This window comes from Artemia sp. Qi Xiang Cuo, chromosome 3 (assembly GCF_049724085.1).
Source record: "Artemia sp. Qi Xiang Cuo chromosome 3, ASM4972408v1, whole genome shotgun sequence".
Taxonomy (NCBI): Eukaryota; Metazoa; Arthropoda; class Branchiopoda; order Anostraca; family Artemiidae; genus Artemia; species Artemia sp. Qi Xiang Cuo.
This window is the reverse complement of record NC_142796.1, coordinates 83,026,569-83,054,163: the sequence shown is the minus strand read 5'-3', so window position 1 is coordinate 83,054,163 and position 27,595 is coordinate 83,026,569. Positions and strand designations below refer to the sequence as shown.

The following is a 27,595-nucleotide window of genomic DNA, read 5'->3' as shown; positions in this document are numbered from 1 at the left end:
GAGCACCTCCCGTATGTTCCTCCTCCATGCCCCCTTAATAAGCTGCGCAACTAAGGTACAGAAACCAATATATCAAATCAGATTATTAGAGGTGTGGTTCTGTTAGTACAGCGTTGGAATTCAAATTAGAATGGCTTGAGTTCGATTCATAATTGTTTTCTTTTCAATCATGGTTTTGTCCCCTTCAATATGATCATTTTCGGATAATTTCACTGTTTTTATAAATGTGATACACTCATTTTTTAAAGTATGTCCCGGGAAGATATTCTGTCAAGCATTATGATTCAAATGGAATAGAGGTCATGCAGTTCATTGTTTGCAACGACATTCTTGGTAGATCAATAAGTCCATACCCCCAACGTATGACGTAATTTTGTCAAAATCCTACTTGGGGAGGGGGTGTAAAATCTGGAGCCAATTTTCCCAAATCAAGTGAAAATGACAGAAAAAAACTTAAAAACGAGCCATATAGTAATAAAAAAGGTAAATATGTACTAAAGAAAACTGACCTGTTTCAGTGGATGCTTGAATTATGCAGGTTGCCTTAGTTTTGACAACATTTTTGGCGAAACTAAATTTTCCCTGGAGGGGGGGACTGGGGTCTGGGGGAAAACGTTGGTCTGGGAGAGGCATTTGCTCCCTCTGTCCCATATGAAATTACGCTCTTAACTCCAACCCCTTGCCACTTAGTGGTTGGAGAAGTGTAAGCCCGTGGTTCTGGAACCTTTCAAAGTTGTATATTAAAAGAAGGATTACTTATTGTTATACTTATTAATTCAAATTAATTACTTGAGAAATCTGCTATAATATTCTCTCTATACGCGAGATTGTGCATCCAAAAAGGAATAAAAACAAATGAAAACAGTTCTGTAGGAGAATTCAGGTAATTCTTCCCAAAATTTTTGAAATGAAAACAAATTTAGTTTATAATACCATTTATCATACATACACAAGAAATGATCTTTTTTGAAATTTCGATTCATTTGTAAGCAATGAATGGCTTTTCTATTTAGGGACAGTTCAACTAACTTCCTAAGCCTACTGGCACATTTCTGATGAGCTAGCAAAATTTCCCACAAGCATGTCGATATGCAAACCTGTCCCTTAAGTTAACCCTTTGTGTCGGAGCTACTCGCCTGGAGCTACTTTCTTAAGTGCTACTAAATTAAATTTTTAAAAAAAATAATTAAAGGTATATTTCTTCTTAAAAAAAAATACAATAAGAAACGACACTATTTTTCCTTAGATTGGAGGTGATTAGAAACTATATAAAAAATAAGTTTTGAACTGAAACTAAGAAGCAACATTAAAACAAACAGAAGTTATTCCGTAAAACAAAAAAAACATGGTAATGTTGTTTCTAAACTAAATTTTAATCAAAAACGAGCAGAGATTAATTTAAAAAAAAAAAAAAAGTTTTTATGTGGGAAGTAAAGAGCGAAGTTGAAACTTAAAAAGAACAAAAATTATTACTTCATAGCCTGTCTAATATAAATCAATAAAACTAGTGCAAATAAAAGAACTGGTGATATTTCCCTATGTTTGTAGGATTACAGAAAACTAGTGCTTTACTGAAAACACAAAATAATATAAGAGTTATGGTACGGAAGAAAATAAAGATTTAAGGGCACTTTTAACAGTATAAAAGTAAAGCATTTTTAGATTGTTGCTTTATTTATTTTTTCGTTTCACTTCTGCATAATGAGCTCAGTTCAATGATTGACTGTCATTTTGGATCTGAAAAAGACATTTCATGATTATTTTGTACACAAGTTCGAAGTAAAGGAATCTTATTAGTATTAAGACTACAAATTCGCGTTAAAATCTGTATTACAACTTAAAATTCTCCGTTTTATATAGTAAAATAACTGGATCTCCCGAGTCCATATTATGGTTGATATGTTCTTCATTTTGAGCAATATTAGGTGAGACCAAGATGTTACCCGATAAGTAAATTCATTATTTTTCATGCTGTTTAATGACTGTAAACTTTTTTATTTTTATGCCTAAGTTTATAAGATAATTTTAATTATGTACTAAAAGTTATCGATATCATAGCTCCTGTAAGACTATGAAAAGCGTTATAGATTAGTTTGTCGTTGTGAGGCTACGTATTTACTTCTGACTCCTAAATCAATATGCTTGTTTTTTATACTTGGCCTTCGTGTTTTCAGTAAAGCGCGAGTTTTCTGTAATCCTACAAACATAGAGAAATATCCACAGTTGATTCATTTGCACTAGTTTTATTGATATATATTAGATAGGCTGTGAAGTAATAATTTTTTTTCGTTTTAAGTTTGAACTTCGTGCTTTACTTCCCTCGGAAAAACTTTGTTTTTTTTTAATTAACTCAGGGTTAGAGAGGAAGGCAATCCATGCCTACCGCTGGATTCAGAAAATTTCATGGGTTTAGCCTTGTTTTCTTCATAAAAGTACGTTTTTACGATCAATTTTCCCATCATGTTGAGATCAGTTTTCCCAACATGTTGAGGCAAAAATAATGGGTGTATAATTTTGTATGCAGTTAAAAATACTTTGCAGCATTGCGGCAGAAAAAGTGCAGCAGCACTATGTCAACGTAAATTTCTGTAAATTATATTAACCGTATATCTAAGCATCCTTAAATTTTCTTTGAAATCTCTGTAGATTTCACATGGGACACTATTTCATTAATAATCGAATTTATACCTGTAACTCCTCTAAGACACTGATCATAACATGCCCCTTGAAGTCTGTATGTGATAAAATTGCATATTTTTTGTAGGAAAAATTAAGAGAAGTAAAACCTATATTTAAAATCCCATATTAAGAAAAACCAGTGTTAACTTCTTTAGTGCCTTCGCCTAAGCTAGACAGATCTTTTTGTGAGGTTTATTGTGTATAGATAAAAAAAACTAACAACGAAGAAAGTTTAAAGCTTAAAAAACTGAGTTTTTCTGATAAAAGTGAAAGCGAAGTTGAAACTTGAAACGAGCAAAATTTTTGCGTCACAGTTTATGCAACACATATCTGCAGAATTGGTGCAAATAAACTGACTCGTGATTTTTCACTATATTGGTATCACTCTTTAAAATCAGAGCTTTACTGAAAGCACAAAATTGACATAACAAAAAAGGATTGGGAGCAAAAAAAAATCCTCATGTAGCTTGCACAAAATAAAAGACTAATTAATTTGCCTCTCAGTAATCTTTGACCGATCATGAAGTCAATATATTTCAGTATAAATGTTAACTTTCTAAAAACATAGCAAGCTGGGTTTTCAGTAAAGCGCTAGTTTTCTCAAAAATCGGTACTTGTTAATTAGACAAAACACAGTCGAGAAGTTTACTGAATATAAAATTTGAGAAAATCGATTTCACAGCCACAATGACAAATGACGGCTAACAGAACGCACTGGACTAATATAATTTGGACTATTTATTTGCAAATTAGGGGGGTAAGGCTAGGTTATGCTGGGGGGCGCTGTCCAAATACCTTACCCTGACCCCTAATGTACAAATAGATAGCACACAATTATATTTTATATAAACTAAAGATTATATGAAGGTTATATTTTATTAGGATTAGCGTAATTTCATTTCTTGGGTGTGTTTCGTTTAATTAACAAGTACCCAGAAACCTAAAAACATTGGGAAATCAATTCATTTGCACCAGAATTGCAGAAATATTTTGCATAAACTGCGAAACAATAATTTTTCTTCCTTCTAATTTTCAACTTCGCTCTTTCCTTCCAGAGGAAAAACTGTTTTTCTAAAAAGTAAGGGTACAGAAAACACCGTTAGATCGTTGCAGGTAACGGCAATAAATGTGCAATTGTCTAGGCGTCTCAGAAAAGTTGATACATTGCCAGATACATTATGTATTGCAAATCCGCAGTGATTACCTCAATCAGATTTGGCAAGCTATTTTCAATTTCAAACTGAGTACAAGATCAATTCCTAAAATAAAATTAGCAGATCCGGTAAATCTATGAAGTTACTCCAGCTTTTAAACGCGGCTCTTATCCATGTGGCACGGGGGAAGATTCGGGTTCGTACGCCCCTAGCCAGAAATTTAATAAACCCAAAATATGTATAGCCTAGGGGTTTTTATCAACAAAATGACTCGTGCAGCGAAGGAGGGGGATTGACTTTATAATAGCACAATTTAAGTTTTATAAAAACCAGAATAGGAACGTACATAGGATTTTGGGGGTGGGCTTAAAGATAAAAACCAAAACAGTTTTTAAACAACAAAATAATTTTTATTTCGAGCTGCGTGTTTTTATTTCCCATAGCTTAAAAAAAAAAATCACCATCATAAACAAGATTACTGAAAAGGACGGTACGTGTCTGTTAAACCAAACACACTCAAGAATTATGCTGTGTAAGATTTGACAATAAGTGGTTTGCCTCTCTGGAATTGGTTATGATTTGCTTATTTTAAGTGAGAAAAACTACGATGTAGCTATATTTTAATTAAATATTTAATATATTGAGATGGTTAGGGGTTAGGTATTTAATATAATGCATTCTGCGCGGCTGGCCTTCCATAATTATTTGTCATGGTTTCCATAATTTTGTTTCTAAAGTATTAATAAAATAAAAATAAAAGTTTTTTCAACTGAAAGTAAGGAGCAATTTTAAAACTTAAAATGAACAGAAATTATTACGTATACGAGGGAGGGTGCCCCCTTCTCAACCTCTCGCTCTTCACGCTAAAGTTTTTCGGCATTTTTAAAAAATTACTTATTGTTCTAATAAAACGATCCTTGTGTTTCAGGGGTCGTTGTTTAAAGAATCGGGGCAAAATTTAAGCTTTAGCGTAATAAGCGAGGTGCTGAGGAGAGGGCAACCCCCCTCGTATATGTAATAATTTTTGTTCGTTTTAAGTTTTAATATTGCTCCTTGCTTTCAGTTGAAAAAAGTTATTTTTTATTTAATTTCTGGTGGTTTTTTATACACCAACAGGATATCTGGCTCCACCTCCACGGAAAAATCCCCTTCCCCACAAAAATATCCTCTCGGAAATTCAATCCTGGTAAAAATTGTTCAATGTGCTGTGGGGGGTCATGTTATCTCAAAACACATAGTTATTAGGCCTTTCAACTATGTTAAACAAAGCAGCCATCTCACAATTTTGATCGGACGATTTTAGAAAAAAAAAGTGGCGCGGGTTGGGTCCTAGTTGCCCTCCAATTTTTTGGTCACTTAAAAAGGGCACTAGAACTTTTAATTTCCATTTGAATAAGCCCTCTCCCGATGTTCTAGGCCCACTGGGTCGATAAGATCACCCCTGGAAAAAAAAACACGCATCCGTGATCTTTCTTCTGGCAACAAGTACAAAATTCAACATTTTTGCAGATAGGGGCTCGCAACCTCTGAAGCAGGGTTCTCTTTTACGCTGAATTTGATGGTGTGATTTTGAATTAAAATTCTATGAATTTTAGGGGATGTTTCCCTCTCACTTTTTAGAAAAATAAGGCAAATTTTCTCAGGCTCGTAGCTTCTGATAGGTAAGACTAAACTGAATAAAACTTGTATATTTAAAATCAGGATAAAAATCCAATTCTTTTGATATATCTATTGGCATCAGAATTCTGTTTTTTAGAGTTTCGGTTACTATTGAGCCGGGTCGCTCCTTACTTACAGTTCGTTACCACGAACTGTTTGATTATATTATCTGTTTGGTTAGGCTTTCATTTCATTAGGCTTAACCTAGCTTCACTTCTTGGGTGTGTTTTGTTTAACAGACAAGCACAAAAAGGACAAGTGAATGTTGATATACAGCTTAATATATATTCATTTATGATATTCATTTATATAGATATTCATTGATATTCATTTATATATATAAAGATATTCATTTATGAAAGTCTCAATAATTTTGTATTTATGTAGGTTGTAAAAGCGAAAACGTTTAAAGTGTATTTTATCTTCAGTAAAGTATAAATTATGTACTGGTCTTCAGAGGGTACGGGGGCACTAGCCCTACTCCTGTTTGTGGGGGCTTCTGCTCGTTTTGAGTTTGACTTGCTTATTTATTGTAGTTTATGTTCGTTTTGGGCTTCATTTATTTATTGACAGCGATTTATGATAGTTTTGCGCTTGACAAATTATTTGACCTTATTTCTGCGCATCATATTCTGTTTCATTGGTTAAGAAAATAATATTTCAAATCGGTACTGCTGCGCTTAATGGTACACACGAAAGAAGTCAAGCTTGGTTAATGCTAATCAAAAAATAAAATAGAATGAATATATACTTGTTTAGAAACATATTTGGGCTATATGTTTGCACATTAGGGGGGGGGGGGAAAAGCATAGCATATATTAAATACGTAACCTAACCTAGGTACCCCCCCCCCCGAACTCCAATAAAAAAACAGTTTTGAATATTATAAATTCAATGAGAATCCACCAGGGCCGTATCCAGGATTTTTGTTCAGGGGGGGTTTTACTAATTTTTGACTTTTTTTTTGGGGGGGGGGGGGTTACTAATTTTTGACTCAGTTTTCGACTAATTTTACTGATTTTTTACCTAGGTTTTACTAATTTTCGACTTATTTTCGAGTCGGTCAAAAATTTCGGGGGGAGGGGGGGGGGTTCAAACAGGGTTACCCCCCCCCCCCTGGATACGGCCTTGGAATCCACGCTCTTCGATCAATTTACATAGTAATTACCAGCTTTACGGATCTCCATCACTGCATTCCTTTGACAGTCTATAGCGCTGTGTACGATTAAGCGCAACTGCACCTTTAAATCTTTTTGGTTTTTCTCTACAATAATCCAGGTCTTGGCTCACTTTTTACATATTGGACAAGATTTTGCAGCAATTTTTAATAATAGTTGACTTTGGATGGATGGGCGCGGGGAAAAATATTCAAACCCATAGTTTGACAATCTGAATAATCTTTGTGGTTCTATAAGGCTGAAAAAATCCTAACCTTCATCATTTTACAACCTTGAGCATAGACTGATAGTAATGAACCCTCCCTCTCCACATTCTCTGACAGTTTCAGCATAATTTCCTTAGAATTTCATGAGATATCATAAATACACCCTTTTGATGAAATTTGACGCGCGTGATGCATTTTGATTTAGTTCAATTTACCATTCAACATGCCCTGACAATTTTAGCTTAATACCCTTAGCCGTTCCTGAGATAACAGAGATATGCTCTTTGGACAAAATTGGATGCACGTAGTATCTTTTGATTAAGTTCAAGTTGATTTAGTGAAGCATATTCTGAGGTTCCAACATAATACCTTAAGTTTTTCATGAGACATTGTACAGACAGCCTTTTGATAATTTGGATTTACAAAGTTTATTTTTATTTACTTTACAACACACGAAAAAAAAAAAAAAATTACTCACAGAAAATGATCATCATTTTCGTTCTCTTCGTCATTCGCTGTTGTGTCAACTTTCCGAACAAATATTTTTCGTCCGTCTGAAACACCTAAGCCAATTGAAGCATATGATTTCACTGTAAGCTGATACTTGTCCAAGTCGAGAGTGTTTCGTTGCTGATCCGAGCTCCATTTAAAAGGGGATGAGTCTGATCCTATGAAAAATTTATTATAGCTTCTAGGAGTTCTATTTTGCAACATTAGTCTCAGATTTGTAATCAGAAAATTTGGAAGCTTTCAATTCCAATTTTAGTGAAAAAACGAACGCCATTTCAAAATATACACTTGAGCTGTTTCGAGTTTGGATAATTTCTATATTATAATATTAGTCTCACATGCATAATCACCAAGTTCAGAAATCCTTCAATATTAACTTTAGTGAAAATCAAACATCCCTTGTGAATCTTGTTATTATTGTCTTTTGATTTTAGATTGTGGTAGGGTTTTCACTTGTAAAACAGGTATTTGAGACCATAAACAGGGTTTCCACTTGCATCACATATATTGTATCTGACAATATTTATTAAGTTCACTCAACCTTCTCAACTCCCCAACCGCAACCTTCGACCATGTAACCCCCTTCGTATACTTCCTTAGCGGCACAGCTCTACTTCAGTCGAAATCATGCAAAAATTGTAAATTTATTTACAGTTGAAATTTTTTATTTTTTAGGGCACTGGTGACAACCCTTCGGTGGATATAAAAAGACAGTAAGTGGTAATTCCATATTCAACGAACGAAATTTGATGTACACAAAAGTTGATATATCAGGATTTCTAAAGTCACTAAATTCATAATGTAAGGGTAAAATTCTAATGCCAGGGTAATGTATGGGTAATTTCTAATGTAAAGGTAAAGTTGCATTTCTAGTCTAATGTGAGGGTAATTTGTAATGTAAGGGTAAAATTGTAGGGTGAAACAAAAGGCACCTTCTAGCATTCACATTTAAAAAAAGACCAATTTTCCTGTAAAGTTTATCAGCTTGTTGGTTTGCAAATTTGGGCAAACCAACATGGTTACTTTTTTAGCAACCTCGAGACTTGGTCTTACGAGGTTGTAACGAGGTTGCCAGGGTAATGCCAGGGTAATGTATGGGTAATTTCTAATGTAAAGGTAAAGTTGCATTTCTAGTCTAATGTGAGGGTAATTTGTTACTTTTTTAGCAACCTCGAGACTTGGTCTTACGAGGTTGTAACGAGGTTACAACCTTGTAAATAGCGAACTACGGACCATTGATAGCAAATGTGTTTTGAAAATGTTTAAAATGTGTTTTGAAAAAAATTGTTTCGTGAGATGAAAGTGTCATTTCAAGCTGATTTAGGCTAGCAATTATGATTTTGATTGATCCTAATAGAATTTTTTTTGCGAAAACAAACTTGCGGGAATATCAGAACAGTCTGACCCCCCCCCCCCAAAAAAAAAATAAAATAAAATCGAAAATGAAGTGCATTTTTGGAATTATCATGATCATCAACCCCACTAAGGAGAATTGGATCCCCGCCCCCCCCCCCCCACGCTGGACAACAAGGAAAAACACTTTTTAGCATGGGAAGCAATGGTGAGTCTCCTATTTTTGTCTTTTTTTCGTTTTTTTCTGGTCGTATCAGACCAGTGGTCGTGTATGTTGGGAGAGGTTTTATTTGAAAAAAATCGTCATATCTACTACAGCCCTTTTTAAGCAATTAAAAAAAAACAAGTTTTTTAACTGAAAATAAGGAACAGCATTAAAACTCAAAACGAACAATAATTATTCCATATATGAAGGGATTGCCCCCTCTTCGATACCTTTTTCACGCAAAAGCCTTTAGTAATCTTAAAAATGATTCCTATTCTAATTAAACGGCCCTTGTGTTTCAAGTGTCCGTTATTAAAAAATTGGGACAAACAGTCAAACTTTAGCGTAAAGTTTAGCGTAATATCACTATATGCATAATAAATTGTCAATCTACATTTATTTGTTTCTTTTTTCAGTAAAGTAAAAATTCTGGTCTTCACAAAGCATGGGCAGTGTCAGCCCTACTCATGTTAATTTCTGCTTGTTTTGAGTTTGACTCGGTTATTTATTGTAGTTTCTGTTCGTTTCGGGTTTCATTTACTTATTAATGGTGATTTATGGTAGTTTTACGCCTGGAAGATTATTTGACTTTATTTCTGCTCATTTTTGGCTTAATGGAGCTCTTTACTTTTCTTTGAAAAACCTATTTTATGGAAAAAAAATTTTTTTTTTGGGGGGGGGGTGCATTGTCGGGTAAAGACTATTGTGCTGAAAAGGAACATAAAACAAGGAATCTAATAATGCCGTTTTTATTTTTGTTAGTGTTATATATAGCGTACGGCTATATAAAAGGGGGCCTGGGAAAGAATTGCCAAAAATACAAAAAAAGGCATAAAAATGGGCATAAAATAAGCAACCCAAAAATGTCCCTTTTTTTGTTCTAGCATGTCTCCTTCTGGAGACCCGCTATTCTTAACCTTTACTCCATTAGAAATACTACTACTACTACTAACAGCTCACCGCAGCACCAAGCCACCTGAGGCCAAGACAGCTACACACGCTCCACTTCCATCCCAATCCATTCAAGGACTCCCACTTTACACCCTCCCAGAAAGTTCCCATTTCCTTTAAAGCTTTCTTCATGACATCCTCCGACCCCAGACGAAAACGACCGGCTTTCCGTTTAGTCCTAGACGGTTGGCCGAAAAGGACAATCTTCAGCAAAATGTCATCCTTCATCCGCAGAACGTGCCCTAGCCATCTCAACCTTTATCTCATTATAGCCCTAGAAAGAGGGATTGACTAACATTTTTGTATAGCCTACTGTTTGAAATACTGTTTGAAAACATCTAGTAAGTTATCATCCGCTTTTCGGAGTGCCCATGCTTCAGAACCCTATTTGACCACTGTCATCACTGTACCTTCTAATATTCTAATCTTGGTTTGCAGACTTATCTTCCCATTCTTCTAAACTTTTTTTTAACTGTGAAAAAAACCCTGAGCCTTAGCTATTCCGCTTTAAATATCTTCACTGCTCCCATCATCTCTATTAAAACCGATATAAAGATAAGTGAAGCTGACCACATAATCAATATTTTCATTACTCCATGTGACCTTTTCATTTTAACTTACTCTTGGCCTTAGTGACTTAATATTCATAACATTAATTTTCAAACCTATTCAAGCACCTTGAACTCGCAATACCTCTGAACATTCCTTCATTTTGCTCACACTTTCATCTAGGATGCTCAAATCATCAGCATAATCTAAGTCCAGGAGAGTTTTTCCTCCCCATTTGATTCTGCTCACTCAATTTGCTCTCACTTTCATCAAGGATGCTTAAATCATCAGCATCATCAAAGTCCAGGAGAGTTTTTCCTCCCCAATTGATTCCTTGGTCTCCCATTACCTTTCCTGCGCTCCTTAAGACAAAGCCCATCAAAATGATCCATATAAAGGGGAATAGAACACAACCCTACTTAACTCCTAATTTAATACAAAACCAGCTGCTAACCTCATTTCCTACCTTAACCGCAGCAGTGTTATTCTCATACAAATCACTAATCACTTCAATGTATTTGTCTGGTATACCATACAAGGATAAGATCTTTGCTAAAGCTCTTCTATCAACAGAATAGAACGCTTGCTCATAATCTATAATACTGAGGACCAAAGGTGTTTGACAACTAAGGCACTTTTCAATTATTAACCTAATAGTGAAAAATTCGTCGCCACATCCTCTACCTTTTCTCAAACCGCACTGTTCTTCTCTTAAAACTTTGTCTACAGTATCCCTCAGTCTAAAAAGTATCATATTACTAAGTAATTTGCTACCTGCAGAGATCAAACTAATGCCTCGATAATTACGACATTCACTCTTATCACCTTTCTTATACAGTGGTTTAATTAAGGTTTTCCTAATCATTAGGTGCTTCCCCTTTTTCAAAATCATATTCATAATCTTCACTAACTTATTTTTAACCTCAGAGCCATCATATTTAAAAAACTCATTTACCACACTATCAGCCCCATGAGCCTTATTATTTTTTTAATCCTTTTAGTACAGTCGCTAATTCTTCCTCGCAAACAAATCTTCCGTCACATCCAAGGTATAACAAACATGTTCATTTTGCTCTATATCTTGTTCTGTAACTATATCTTAGTTAAGCAAATTCTCGTATTGTTCTGTCTATCTTTTTCTTCCCACTTTTTTCTAGCTCATTGTGGCCCCGTTTCTACCTTCAACTGGTGCGACTCTAGATTGACAACTCCCTCGTAGTTTATAAACATGCCAGTACAATATATTTCTATTATGCTGTCTAGCTGCATCTTCCAGATCCTCGGCAATTTCATCCATGGCTTCCTTTCACACCTCCTTAGTTCATATTTTAATGCTTTCTCCACTTTCTTTACATTCCTTTTGTTTTCGTATGATCTATCACTCACATAATTCTTGTACAAACCCCTTCTTCTCTCTATTAAACATAAAGTTTTTATTATATTCATTAATATTCCAAGCTGCAGTCTTAACTTTCTTCCCTAAGACACCATAAGCAACTTCACAAATTGTTTTTCTAAAATTATTCCAACCATCTTCCACATTTTCAAATTTTAAATTCTTAAGCTTAGCATTCAACGATTCCAGGAAAGTTTCTCTCAAATTCGCATCCTGGAGTCTACCAACCTCTTAATTTCCCGGGAGGTTGTTACCCCTCCGAAATGTCAGCTTTAAATTAACCCTAAACTCTACTAGATGGTAATTTTTACTTTTAACATCAATAACGGCACACCCATATACCATAGTATCTAGTATTGATCCTGCCAGTCTTCGGTTTACTATAACATAATCAGTAAGGTTTTGCTGTCTTACCATCACGTGAATACCATCTCAACATATGGGCCATTTTATGACCAAAGACCGTATTGGTTATAAATATATTGTTATGCCTACAAAATTGCAAAAGTCTGTAGCCATTACTGTTTTCTTTTCCTACACCAAATTTACCTAGGCTAGCATACCATCCATCCCTATTTCTACCGACCTGGGCTTTCAAATCTCCATGTAAAAACACTTTATTCCTAACTGGGACCTTTTCTATTTGCTCCTGTAGCTTTAAGTAAAATTCATCTGAGTCACTAGTATCTCCGTCAGACGGTTCAACGGTAACTGATACCCTGAACTTTTTAGTCATAAAATGAGCAATTAGTAATCTATTATTAATACCTTCCCAGCCTAAACAAGACTTAGCAACTTCCTTATTCATCATGCGCCCTACTCCCTGTCTATGTACCCAATCCTTCTTGATTGAGGAAAAAAAAATTCTATATCACCTAGTTTCATGCTTCCTACCCCTGGGACATGAGTTTCAGAAATTCCTAATAAGTCCAGTTCGAATCGTCGAAACTCGTCTGTCAAAATGACGATATGATAGTCATTTTTTAAAGTCGTAACGTTGCAAGTTCCAATTTTCATGTTCTTAAAATCATTGAAATTATTTTGGCCTCAGGAAAAGCAATAATCCCGGATACCAGTGCAGGACGGGGATCAACATACCTTCTCAAGTCTACACCGGAGCGCTTAAGCTGGCTTAGAAGCGGATAGCAAGAAGTCCCTGGGGCCTCCACTATGAATGGAGGCTTTGTACAATTCTGGGCCTATCTTGGTTACAAAATGGTTTTCAGCACTTGGCGATGCTCTTCTATCAACAAGAGTCGAAATCCTGCACAGACAGTCCCAAGCCTATTACCTCTGACTCATTATATATTCATGGTTATAAATAGTATGCTACTACGGGGAGGCAACCTAGAGTCAATAAATTCGCTAGGATGAGGTTTTTCATCCCGAAAACGCCCGTCAAAAGAGACCATATCCAGAAGAATTATCCATTAATCACAATCCCGTGCGAATGCTGTGTCGTTCACTAGACTATAATTTCCTCAATGGGCGCCACTCCTCAAATGGGAATAGAGTTGACCACAAGGTCGTCAGTCTTGCAGGTACCCTGAAAAAGTCGAGGTAGCCCTTTGCAGAGGCTGTTGTCCATAGATCTGGATCTATCGAGGACAACTGCCCTGCCGCAGTTGTCTTCCTATGGAGGATCCTCCCACGATGGTGTTCTGCGTCACCATACAATTTAACCCATTACTGGGAGAAGGTTTGTAAATCACTGGACGTATGGACACGCCGGTGGGCCCTGTTGAATGTACATTTAAGGGGCCTTCTTATTCCTTCATCTTTATTTATGGCCCCGGGCGAGGGAGCCCCTGTTTCTATTATGGACCCAAAGGGACAAGGTCCCCCTTGGTCCCTGTCTCCTATGGAGATACCCTATATATCTGTAGGGCGTTCCCCCATCGCCACCTAGGGACATGCTGAACCTGGCGAAAAAAAAAATATTACAAAGAGAGATAATTTCCTTCTGGCAAAAATACAAAATTTCACATTCCTGCAGATAAGAGCTTGAAACCTTCATAGTAGGGCCCTCTGATATGCTGAATCTGATGGTGCAGTTTTTATTAAGATTCTATGACTTTTAGGGGGTGCTTCCTTCTCTTCTCAAAAATAAGGCAAATATTCTCAGGTTCGTAACTTTTGTTGGTAAGACTATGTAAGACTAAATAGGTAAGACTAAAATTGATGAAACCCATATATTTGAAATCAGGATAAAACCCGATTCTTTTGATGTGTCTATTGGTATAAAAATTCCGTTTTTTAGAGTTTCGGTTACTATTGATCCAAGTCGCTCCTTACTTACAGTTTGTTACCACGAACTGTTTGATATAAATGCTGATGCAGTTGCCCACGGCTATGTTCATGAAAGTATTGTTATGAACTTGTGTTTGCAATCATTGCTTCCTAATTAATTTGATAGAAATTTGCCGAGTCAAAATTTTTCGCACAGACAAAGAAGGCAGAGGTTGGAGAAACTACTGGACAAACAGAAATTTGCCTTGCTACAGAAGATACAGAGCCCTGGAGACAAACGAAATAAAACAATGCTGGAAAATAAGCAGACAAAAAGAAATAAATACTCCTAAAACAGAGACTATCTCCATCGAAATCTTCCATAAATGTAGGACATCTCAATGCCACTTAAACTAGTTTGCTCAATGCCTCAGAAGTTTCAGCTTCTATCTACGAAAATATCAGTTTTTATTTTTTCGTCACGGATTTGTGTATATTTTTTTCTCGTGAGTGATGAGGTTCAACCCTTCATTTATTTATATGATCTACCCCTACAATCTTACATCCATACATAAGTGAAAGAGATTTTTCTGGAAATTTTGACACTGAGATAGTTTCGATATGAAATTGAAGTAAAATTGAGGACATAGGCAAGATACGTCACCAAAAATGTATTACCTAAATAAATTATAGCTTACATTAGGAAGTGTTGAAGGCTTATTCAAAACATCTCTCTGCAGGGCTGAAGTGTAGAAACTCACACGATTTGTGGATAAGGCTTAACGAAAGGGGTTTTTATGTTTAAATATCCAATATCCAAAATGATAGCAATGAAAGCTGCTGTTTCTTAGAAGTTCAAAATAAATACTAAATATTTTGTCATGCTTTATTTTTTGGTCTTAATCTACAGTCCTTGCTATAAGAAACCTTGTCCAAAAGACAGGTTATGATAAGCAATTTTCTATGACAGGAAAGGCCGTATCCAGGGGGGGGGAGGTACCCGGTTTGAACCCCCTCGACATTTTTGACCGAGACAAAAATTAGTAAAACCTTAGTAAAAGTTAGTAAAATAAGTCGAAAACCGAGTCGAAAATTAGTAACCCCCCCCCTCGAACAAAATCCTGGATCCGCTCTTGATGACAGGGGTATAAACTAACAATTAGGCATGCAACCGGTAGCAATAATTAGCAAAAACACTTAATTTCGAATAACTTATACAATTTAAACTGATATTTTGACTTAAAGAGACTCTTTAAATCATTAAAATACAATCAATTCAAAACAAAGTACTTTTTTCGGTCGTTTTGTAATGCAGTGCAACAATTTTGGCCCAAAATCAGTCAAAATTGTATTGAACACAGAGACCACCAATTAGTTTAAAACGATTAGAAAATATTTAATACAGTCTTTCAGTTTCTGAAGACATACTATCGCATGGTGCCTTTCTTAATCCTTAAGATAATATAAGATTTAATTCATAATATAAGTTACACATACAATATTACATTTTACTAATTAAGATAACTACAGAGGGTTTTATGTCTAACCCACAGAAAAAAAATCATTTCATTTGTTAATGCCATTTCAAGCTTGTTTTGCATCAGCAGTTGGACCAAAATTCAAATTAAAGCTAATTTTGAAACAAAACCCAAAAAATATTACCTTAATAATTTACCTGGTACTTATCGGTTATGTAATAAACACTCGGGAATTTGACGCGCTCATAAGACAAAAACTAGTCAAGCAACTTCTTTAACAAGACAATTCCTTTGGCTCGCTAGGCAAACAGGGGTTTCTCACTCGGTTAACAATATTTTATAATAGGTTTTTTGGGGTTAAGGGGACAAAAAAAAGGTACCTAGGTTATGTTAGGCTACATACTTAATATACTGCGCTCTGGGCGGCCCACTTTCCATAATTCTTTGTGGTAGTTTTCATAATTTTGTGACTAAAGAAGCCTATCATATTGTCATTATATTTGGTTTTATTTCATTAGCATTAACCAAACTTCACTTTTCGAGTGTTTATTATATAACCGATAAGTGCCATTTACCTTTATAAATCCTCATATCTCCTATAAGCTGCAGTAAAAAAAAGCGGCTGCACGGAATCATCGAGTAAAATTCTTCTATTTAAAGTAAATGAATTAAAAGTAAATTATAGAAGAATTATTGTCTCTAATACCTTGCGACGACGAAATCGATTGAGCGGCGCTTCCTGATCGAAGGTTGGATGGTTCAAATACTAGTGTCACAAGGAATTCAATTGTCTCATTTCTTCCTATAATTTGTTGTTTTTTTTTACGTACTAATGCCACTCTTTACATTCATGTGAAGAAACTCATTTTTTATTTAATATATGTTTGATTTTAATACCATATCGCGGTTTACCCTAATCCTGAGAAGAGCTACGACGTAAAGACAGTATTTCTGAAATCCCAAGGAAATCCCAACGAAAGATCTATATTCTGTTACATTGACCTAAGATAATGAGCCCAACTAAGATAAGATCCATTCATCATGAAATAAACATGTTACATTTTACTATTCCCCCATTAGCCTGTAAAGAAGGGGGAAGACAAACCAGTTATTTACTCAAAGAAGAAGAGAGAAAAAAATCACTCACAGAGAGAAGGGCAAAACGGAGAAGAAAAGAAAATATAAATAAAATACAAACTATAGAAAATAAAACTAAATAGATTGAATAAATTAAATTAATTAAGTAGATTAAATAGACTCCAATAAATTAGTAAAAAATATAAAAGGTAAATAAATAAATAAATAGACGAAAATAACTTCTTAGAAGCCAAAAAATTTTTAGCAATTTTTTGGAACAAACCGGATGAGTGAAACTTCGAGTTGATTCAGGCCATTTATTCCATACAATATGACTCACCTTTAAAGGATTAAAATCTGACCTTACACAAGGAGTTCAAGGAACTTTAATATGATTTTTGTATTGCGAGATTATAATTATTCTGATCAGAGGTAAAAGATGGCGGAACTCTTAGCGGCCGGGGGAGGTCACCTTGAAGCTGAGAAAAAGTAAAACATGCACACGAAAGAATATAAAGTGATTCGAGATCAAGTAGCGGGATAACTCCTGAACGATTAGTTTCCTAAACGAGGATTCTAGCTTTTTTTATAAATCTTAGAAAGTGGTTTTAAAAGTGAAGGAAATTGTTTAGTGAAGGAAAAGTGAAGAAAAGGAACAGTGAAGGTTGACATTTATACAATGGGACAGTAAGAAACGTATGATTGGATCAAGCAGTGAATAAGGATTTTCAAAGTTGATTCAGGAAAAGTTTGTTAATTTTCCTTAAAATACCGAAACTTCTGCATATCTTCATTTTAATCAAATCAATCTGACAATTTTAATCTAAAAACGCACATATCGATCTTTAGATCTATGAATATATCCCATTTGGCTGGTGAGTTTCGTATAACTGGGGATAAGCCTGAGAAACGCGCGAAAAAAACTGGAATGGAAAAATTTAGGGAAAGTTAATTAGCACCAAGCCATAGAATTACTCTCTCAAACACACTTTCCAAATTTAATCGAAGCTCTAATTCGCAATGTCCCAAAATGCGAAGTGTGCTGTCATCAGCAAAACAAACAAGGACATCAGAAGAAGGCGAACTATGGTTGCCACAATGGGCAAGGGAAGGCTTAGGATGACAAAGTCTACAGCAATTAATAAGTTTCTTCTTTTTTACTGCATAAAAAAGATCATTTACATAAATCAAAAATAGCAGAGGCCCTAAAACTGCAATGCAATGTTTTTTAAAATTATGTATGGATATTATAAGCTGTAGAGAGCTCGTAAATATATAAACGAGACTACTTCACAATAGTACTGTTTTAGGCCATTTTGCAAGGCAGCCCAAGAAGGCAGCACTAGGCAGGGCAGAATTTGTATCGAACAAAAAAGGTATAACGGTCAATCAGTATAAAATGACTCTTTAAGCTAATTCAGGGTCGACCCAGCTTCAAATTGGTACCCGGAGAAATCGGGAGGAGGGGGATACCCTCCTAGCCGAGGGTAGCCTAGAAACCAAAAGTTTTTCAGTCTATGGACACACTATCACACAGTGGCCAATTTCATCCCTAAACATACATTTAATATATCTTTGGAAGTTCTACAGACCTCATCATTTCATAAATCAAACAGTTCGTCGTAACGAACTGTAAGTAAGGAGCGACCCGGCTCAATGGTAACCAAAACTGTAGAAAACGGAATTTTGATACCAACAGATACATCAAAAGAATCATATTTTTATGCTGTTTTCAAATATATAGAATTCATCAAGTTTAGTCCTACCTATCAAAAGTTAAGCGCCTGAGAAAATTTGCTTGATTTTCGAAAAAAGGGGGAAAGACCCCCTTAAAATTGTAGAACCTGAATGGAAATCACACCATCATATTCAGCATATTAGAGAACCCTACTGCGGAGGTTTCAAGCCCCTGTCTACCAAATTGTGGAATTTTGCATTTTTTGCCAGAAGAAAGATCACGGATTCGTGTTTATTTGTTTGTTTGTTTGTTTGTTTTTCCAGGGGTGATCGTATCGATCCAGTGGTCCTAGAATATCGTGAGAGGGCTTATTCGAACGGAAATTAAAAGTTCTAGTGCCCTTTTTAAGTGACCAAAAAAATGGAGGGCAACTAGACCTCCTCCCAAGCTCATGTTTTTTCCAAAGTCACCCGATCAAAGTTTTGAGATAGGCATTTGTTCTGCAGGGTCGAAAATATGATAACTATGTCTTTTAGGGATGTTTGACTTTCTCACAGCTCTATTTTTTTTTAAACAATGAAAAACTTTAGCGTAAAGAGCGAGGTGTTGAAGAGGGGACAGTCCCTTTCATATACAGAATAATTTCTGTTCGTTTTAAGTTTTAACGTCGTTCCTTACTTTCAGTTAAAAAAACTTGTTTTTTTATTTAATTAAATAAAAAACAAGTTTTTTCAACTGAAAGTAAGGAACAACATTAAAACTTAAAAGGAACAGATATTATTACGTATATGAGGGGGTTCGCCTCCTAGTCAATAACTCGCTCTTTATGCTGAAGTTCGAATTTTGTTCGAATCAAAAACCCCTGAATCACAAAGGCCATTAAATTAGAAGAGATAACTAAAAAAAAGAGTTGGAATATTTCAGTAGTGTTTTGTCGTGCTTTACCTTGTCACAGTTACATTGCCTAGATTTTTAAAAGTTCATTTTGAATTTCTTTCGTTGAAATGCAAGAGTTGGAATATTTCAGTAGTGTTTTGTTGTGGTTTACCGTGTCACAGTTACATTCTCTTGATGTTTCAAAGTTCATTTTGAATTTCTTTCGTTGAAATGCAAGAGTTGGAATATTTCTGTAGTGTCTTGTCGTGGTTTACCCTGTCATAGTTACATTCTATTAATTTTTCAAAGTTCATTTTGAATTTCTTTCATTGAAATGCAAGAGTTGGAATGTAACAGTGACAAGGTAAACCACGACAAAAAAAAATGAAATATTCCAACTCTTGCATTTCGACGAAGGAAATCCAAAATGAACTTTGAAAAATCAAGAGAATGTAACCGTGACAAGGTAAACCACAACAAAACACTACTGAAATATTCCAACTCTTGCATTTTTACGAAAGAAATTCAAAGTGATTATTGAAAAATCAAGAGAATATAAGTGTGACAAGGTAAACCACGACAAAACACTACAGAAATATTCAAAGTCTTCTATTTCAATGAAAGAAATCCAGAATGAACTTTGAAAAATCAAAAGAATGTAACTGTGACAAGGTAAACCACGACAAAACACTACTGAAATATTCCAACTCTTGCATTTCAACGAAAGAAATTCCAAAGTGAACTTTGAAAAATCAAGAGAATGTAACTGTGTCAAGGTAAAGCACTACAAAACACCACTGAAATATTCCATCTCTTGCATTTCAATGAAAGAAATCCAAAATGAATATTGAAAAATCAAGAGAATGTAACTTTGACAAGGTAAACCATGACAAAACACTACTGAAATATTCCAACTCTTGCATTTCAATGAAAGAAATCCAAAATGAACTTTGAAAAATCCAGAGAATGTAACTGTGAGAAGGTGACGCACAGCAAAGCACTACTGAAATATTCCTAATATTGCATTTCAATGAAAGAAATCCAAAATAAACTTTGAAAAATCAAGAAAATGTAACTGTGACAAGGTAAACCATGGCAAAACACTACTGAAATATTCCAACTCTTGAATTTCAACGAAAGAAATCCAAAATGAACTTTGAAAAATCAAGAGAATGTAACAGAGACAAGGTAAAGCACAACAAAACACTACTGAAATATACCAACTCTTGCATTTCAACGAAAGAAATCCAAAATGAACTTTCAAAAATCAAGAGAATGTAACAGTGACAAGGTAAACCACGAAAAAACAGTACTGAAATATTCCAACTCTTGCATTTATACGAAAGAAATCCAAAATGAACTTAGAAAAATCAAGAGAATGTAACTGTGACAAGGTAAAGCACAAAAAAAAACTACTGAAATATTCCAACTCTTGCATTTCTACGAAAGAAATCCAAAATGAACTTTAAAAAATCAAGAGAATGTAACTGTGACATGGTAAACCATAACAAAACACTACTGAAATATTCCAACTCTTGCATTTCAACAAAAGAAATCCCAAATGAACATTGAAAAATCAAGAGAATGTAAGTGTGACAAGGTAAACCACGACAATACACTACTGAAGTATTCCAACTCGTGCATTTCAACGAAAGAAATCCAAAATGAACTTTTAAAAATCAAGAGAATGTCAGTGTGACAAAAAAGTGTTAACACTGACGAAAATTATTATTTCTAAGAGAAATTTGTGTGTGTTCAGTAAAAGTAAGTTAGTTTTAAGGTAAAATGTTGTTACTTTGATGAGAAGGTTTGTTAGTGCTGAGCAGAACTTGCTACTTCTGACAGAAAAGTTGTTATCATAATCAAAAAATTGTTACTTCTAAAAAAAATTTGGTATCTTTGGTAGAAAAATGCTAGTTCGAACAGAAAAAGTGTTATCACTGACGAAAAATATTATTTCTAAGAGAAATTTGTGTGTGTTCAGTAAAAGTGAGTTAGTTTTAAGGTAAAATGTTGTTACTTTGATTAGAAGCTTTGTTAGTGTTAAGCAGAACTTGCTAGTTCTGACAGAAAAGTTGTTATCACAATCCAAAAAATGTTACTTCTAAGAAAAAATTTGGTATCTTTGGTAGAAAACTTGCTAGTTCGAACAGAAAAAGTGTTATCACTGATGAAAAATAGTATTTCTAAGAGAAATTTGTGTGTGTTCAGTAAAAGTATGTTAGTATTAAGATAAAATGTCGTTACTTTGATGAGAAGGTTTGTTACTGTTAAGCAGAACTTGCTACTTCTGACAGAAAAGTTGTTATCACAGTCAACAAAATGTTACTTCTAAGAAAAAATTTGATATCTTTGGTAGAAAACTTGCTAGTTCAAACAGAAAGTGTTATCACTGATGAAAAATATTATTTCTAAGAGAAAATTGTGAGTGTTCAGTAAACATTTTGTGGTATTAAAGAAGATTGTTGTTACTTTGATGCACACATTTAAAATACATATGATTTTATTAATAATATTGGATTTTCGTTCTGAAAAGATATAAAAAAGCCTTTTGAAAGTATTGCTTGGTGATGGGATATTCAAAAACCCATAAAGTAAAGTTGTGGATGAAAAGGATGAGTGCTTCAACTTGTAAAATGGATTTATGAAGAACGTTAAGAAAGGAATTTTTTCTGAAAAGATATAAAAAAGCGTTTTGAAAAGTGTTTCTTAATGTTGTAGCATTCAAAAAGTTGCAAAGTAAGATTGTGGTAACATTGATGAGTACTTTAACTTGTCAAATGGGTTTAAGTGGGGTATTAAGAAAGGAACTTGTTCTGAAAAGATGTAATAAAGCCTTTTGAAAAATGGGGGGCCCTTCTCTATCTCAAGTGTGCAAAAAAAGTATTAAAAATGGGGGGCTCTTTGGGGTCCCGGGGAGCCTTTGGGGACCAGGGTGGCCTTTGGGGGCTTGAGGGCCTTTTGGGGGGCGGGGGGGGGGGCAATGGGGGAACGGGGGGCCTTTGGGAGCCAGGGGGGCCTTTGGGGGCCGGGGGGTTACTTCGGGGTTGGGGTAGGGGGTCGGGGCCCTTTGGGGTTGGGGTAGGGGGTTTTGTTGGGGTAGGAAACCGTACAAAACTTTTCAAACTGAACTTGTGCATTATAATGACCACATAGCTTCATTCTCAAATCCTCTTCTAAATCAGCTTCTAAAATCATCTTCTAAAATGCCTCAAACGGTTTCGCTTAAATCATCTTCTAAAAAGTCTCAAACGGTTTCACCCAAATAATCCCTAAACGTAATTTCTGCGTGTTCCTTTTGTTTTGGCATCCTTGCGCTTTCACATTTGAAATTCCTAGGAAACCATATCCCGTGTTAATCTCTTCATCTCATAGGTGTTCCTAGCTACACTATTATGGTTTCGATAGAATATTAATTTATCTCTGTGACCTAAAGATCAGAGAAGCCGTATTTAAGAAAGGATTTTTCTATCTCTTTAGACTCCCGCATAATTCCAAGATAACAAGTGATGTCATTTCTAATTTCTGACACTAAAGATAAAAGAAGCCATATTTAAAATAGAATATTAATTTATCTCGGTCACGTAAGATCTGAGAAGCCATATTTAAAGATAGAATTTCTATCTCTTTAGAATCCCGTATAACTCCAAGGAAACAAGTGATGTTATTTCGAATTCCCCTTTCGTAGATCATAATTACCCTCGATTATGCAAATCAATTTCTCAGAACCTCTGTCCCCTTCTTTTATGTAATCAATTTCTCGGAAATCCTCTCCCCACCGATTATTTAAATCAATTTCTTGGAAATCCACTTCCCCTTCGATTACACAATCAATTTATCGGAAATCCACTTCCCCATCGAGTCCTAGATCAATACATCTCTCCCCACCGTCAATGCGGATGTGCAAACTTCCCCTGGAGTCATTACACCTAGACGAACAACAACAAATCAATTGAATTTGACCCCATTAGACTCGATCAATAATCCTTGAATAAATTATGTCCCGTCAGCGTTAGACTAAATTGTAGATGGCAGCACATGTGTTCGTTCCGGACTGGTACCCCCTTCTCTACTAATGTCTCTTTAGAAATTCTCCTAAATCCGTTTTCGCAACAAACTTTTAGCATTGAAATAAACTTATATAGTGGTTACCATTCCTGAATTCTGAATCAGCTTTCGTCAGCATTCTGAATCAGTTATATATGAAATTTTTTTCTCATTGAACAGATTTTTTTTCCCCAAAACTCGTTTTTAAACTCCCAGTTAATATGGTGCTTGGTTGGATGTTTACTATATTGCAGCTACTGCTGCAAAAATGAGTAGATACTGACCAGGGATCTATAGGCTTAGTATCTATCGGTATGGACAATGGAATGTGAAAGTTAACTCTGGGACTCAAGAACCTGAACTCAGTATTTAAAGTGAGGCCTCGGTGGTCAAGCTCTAGGGTCCTAAGGATATAGACCGGGAGTCTCAAAATTGGCAGCTACTCGCAAACAGCAAGTCAAACTGAGAATTCTGAAAGAAAAATGAGTGTTTTTATTTATTTTTTCATTCGAAAGGCTGAAGCACAAGAGCTTACTTAAATATTCCTAAATGAAGGACAAATTGTATTACAAAAAACTATAATCAGTTTAACAAAAAAAAAGAGAATGTAACAAAATTATCTAAAACCGAGAAAATTATACTTTACCAAGAATCCTATTTGAGAAATAGCTGAAAACCCCAAAGGTAAAAATTCTCCTGGTCACAGAATAGAGAGTTGCATAAGACAGTGATAGCAAAACAAAAGAGAGACAAAAGAGAGTATATTCAAAACAAAAGAGAGACATTTTTGGATTGCTAATTGTAGCCTCGTTTTTATGCTTTTGTTCGTGTTTTTGGCAATACATCTCTAGCCCTCTCCATCTCTATATAGTGTAGGCTATATGGACAAGCACAGGTAATGAGTCTAACGACTCATTAACAGGTAATGAGTCTTCTAAAGAGTCGCTATAAAATAGCGACTCTTTAGAAGGAGAAATCATAGAACAAAAGAGAGACATTTTTAGATTGCTAATTTTATATTCAAAAAAAAAGAGAGAAATTTTTATATTGCTAATTTTATATTCAAAACAAAAGAGAGACATTTTTAGATTGCTAATTGTAACCTTGCTTTTATGCTTTTGTTCGTGTTTTTGGCAATACATCTCTAGCCCTCTCAATCTCTATACAGTGTAGGCTATATGAACAGGCACCGCTAATGGTATAGAATAGCGACTCTTTAGAAGGAGAAATCATAGAAAAAAGAGAGATATTTTTAGATTGCTAATTTTATGTTCAAAACAAAAGAGAGACATTTTTAGATTGCTAATTGTAACCTCGCTTTTATGCTTTTGTTCGTGTTTTTGGCAATACATCTCTAGCCCCCTCCATCTCTATATAGTGTAGGCTATATGGACAGGCACCGCTATTGGTATAGAATAGCGACTCTTTAGAAGGAGAAATCATAGAAAAAAAGAGAGACATTTTTAGATTGCTAATTGTAACCTCGTTTTTATGCTTTTGTTCGTGTTTTTGGCTATACATCTCTAGCCCCCAAAATCTCTATATAGTGTTTGATATATGGAAACGCACCGTTATTGTTATAAAATAGCGACTCTTTAGAAGGAGAAATCATAGAACAAAAGAGAGAAACTTTTAGATTGCTAATTTTATATTCAAAAAAAAAGAGAGACATTTTTAGATTGCAAATTGTAACCTTGTTTTTATGCTTTTGTTCGTGTTTTTGGCTATACGTCTCTAGCCCCCTCAATCTTTATATAGTGCATTCTATATGGACAAGCCCAGGTAATGTTATAGAATAGCGATTCTTTAGAAGGAGAAATCATAGAACAAAAGAGAGAAATTTTTATATTACTAATTTTATATTCAAAACAAAAGAGAGACATTTTTAGATTGCTAATTTTATATTCAAAACAAAAGAGAGAAATTTTTAGAATGCTAATTTTATATTCAAAACAAAAGAGAGACATTTTTAGATTGCTAATTGTAACCTCGTTTGTATGCTTTTGTTCGTGTTTTTGGCAATACGTCTCTAGCCCCCTCCATCTTTATATAGTGTAGGCTATATGGACAAGCACAGGTAATGGTATAAAATAGTGACTCTTTAGAAGGAGACATCATAGAACAAAAGAGAGACATTTCTAGATTGCTAATTTTATATTCAAAACAAAAGAGAGACATTTTTAGATTTCTAATTATAACCTCGTTTTTATGCTTTTGTTCGCTTTTTTGGCAATATATCTCTAGCCCCCTCCATCTCTATATAGTGTAGGCTATATGGACAGGCACCGCTATTGTTATAGAATAGCGACTCTTTAGAAGGAGAAATCATAGAAAAAAAGAGAGACATTTTTAGATTGCAAATTGTAACCTCGTTTTTATGCTTTTGTTCGTGTTTTTGGCTATACATCTCTAGCCCCCTCCATCTCTATATAGTGTAGGCTATATGGACAGGCACCGCTAATGGTATAGAATAGAGACTCTTTAGAAGGAGAAATCATAGAAAAAAAGAGAGACATTTTTAGATTGCAAATTGTAACCTCGTTTTTATGCTTTTGTTCGTGTTTTTGGCAATACATCTCTAGCCCCCTCCATCTCTATATAGTGTAGGCTATATGGACAGGCACCGCTAATGGTATAGAATAGCGACTCTTTAGAAGGAGAAATCATAGAAAAAACGAGAGATATTTTTAGATTGCTAATTTTATATTCAAAACAAAAGAGGGACATTTTTAGATTTCTAATTATAACCTCTCTTTTATGCTTTTTTTCGCTTTTTTGGCTATATATCTCTAGCCCCCACAATATTTATATTGTGCCGGATATATGAACAAGCACCGCTATTGGTATAAAATAGCGAATCTTTAGAAGGAGAAATCATAGAAAAAAGAGGGATATTTTTAGATTGCTAATTGTAACCTCGTTTTTATGCTTTTGTTCGTGTTTTTGGAAATACATCTCTCGCCCCCTAAATCTCTATATAGTGTTGGATATATGGACAAGCACCGTTATTGTTATAGAATAGCGACTCTTTAGAGGGAGACATCATAGAAAAAAAGAGAGAAATTTTTAGATTGCTAATTTTATATTAAAAACAAAAGAGAGACATTTTTAGATTGCTAATTGTAACCTCGTTTTTATCCTTTTGTTCGTGTTTTTGGCAATACATCTCTAGCCCCCTCCATCTCTATATAGTAAAGGCTATATGGACAGGCACCGGTAATGGTATAAAATAGCGACTCTTAAGAAGGAGAAATCATAGAACAAAAGAGAGACATTTTTATATTGCTAATTTTATATTCAAAACAAAAGAGAGACATTTTTAGATTGCTAATTTCATATTCAAAACAAAACAGAGACATTTTTAGAATGCTAATTGTAACCTCGTTTTTATGCTTTTGTTCGTGTTTTTTGGCAATACATCTCTCGCCCCCTCCATCTCTATATAGTGTAGGTCATTTGGACATGCACTGTTAATGGTATAAAATAGCGACTCTTTAGAAGGAGACATCATAGAACAAAAGAGAGACATTTTTAGATTGCTAATTTTAAATTCAAAATAAGAGAGAGACATTTTTAAGATTGCTAACTGTAACCTCGTTTTTATGCTTTTGTTCGCGTTTTTGGCAATACATCTCTAGCCCCTCCATCTCTATATAGTGCAGGCTATATGGACAAGCACCGGTAATGGTATAGAATAGCGAATCTTTAGAAGGAGAAATCATAGAAAAAAAGAGAGAAATTTTTAGATTGCTAATTTTATATTCAAAACAAAAGAGAGACATTTTTAGATTTCTAATTGTAACCTCGTTTTTATGCTTTTGTTCGTGTTTTTGGCAATACATCTCTAGCCCCCTCCATCTCTATATAGTGCAGGCTATATGGACAAGCACCGGTAATGGTATAGAATAGAGACTCTTTAGAAGGAGAAATCATAGAACAAAAGAGAGAAATTTTTAGATTGCTAATTTTATATTCAAAACAAGAGAGAGACATTTTTAGATTGCTAATTGTAACCTCATTTTTATGCTTTTGTTCGTGTTTTTGGCAATACATCTCTAGCCCCTCCATCTCTATATAGTGCAGGCTATATGGACAAGCACCGGTAATGGTATAGAATAGCAAATCTTTAGAACGAGAAATCATAGAAAAAAAGAGAGAAATTTTTAGATTGCTAATTTTATATTCAAAACAAAAGAGAGACATTTTTAGATTGCTAATTTCATATTCAAAACAAAACAGAGACATTTTTGGATTGCTAATTGTAACCTCTTTTTTATTCTTTTGTTCGCGTTTTTGGAAATAAATATATAGCCCTCACAATCTATATACAGGGTAGTATATTTGTAAAAGCAAAGTTAATTGTATAAAAT

The 27,595-nt window shown here is 34.7% G+C and overlaps 1 protein-coding gene across 1 annotated transcript in view; it reads right to left on the bottom strand.

Annotated features, from left to right (window-relative positions):
• Nucleotides 1-27,595, bottom strand: part of LOC148954639 (sodium-dependent dopamine transporter-like) — a 188,470-nt gene that overhangs the window by 134,178 nt on the left and 26,697 nt on the right. Inside the window, exon 2 of the mRNA XM_089087178.1 lies at nt 7,355-7,544. Coding sequence (XP_088943304.1) covers nt 7,355-7,544 — 190 coding nt within the window. The remainder of the gene's footprint in view (nt 1-7,354; nt 7,545-27,595) is intronic.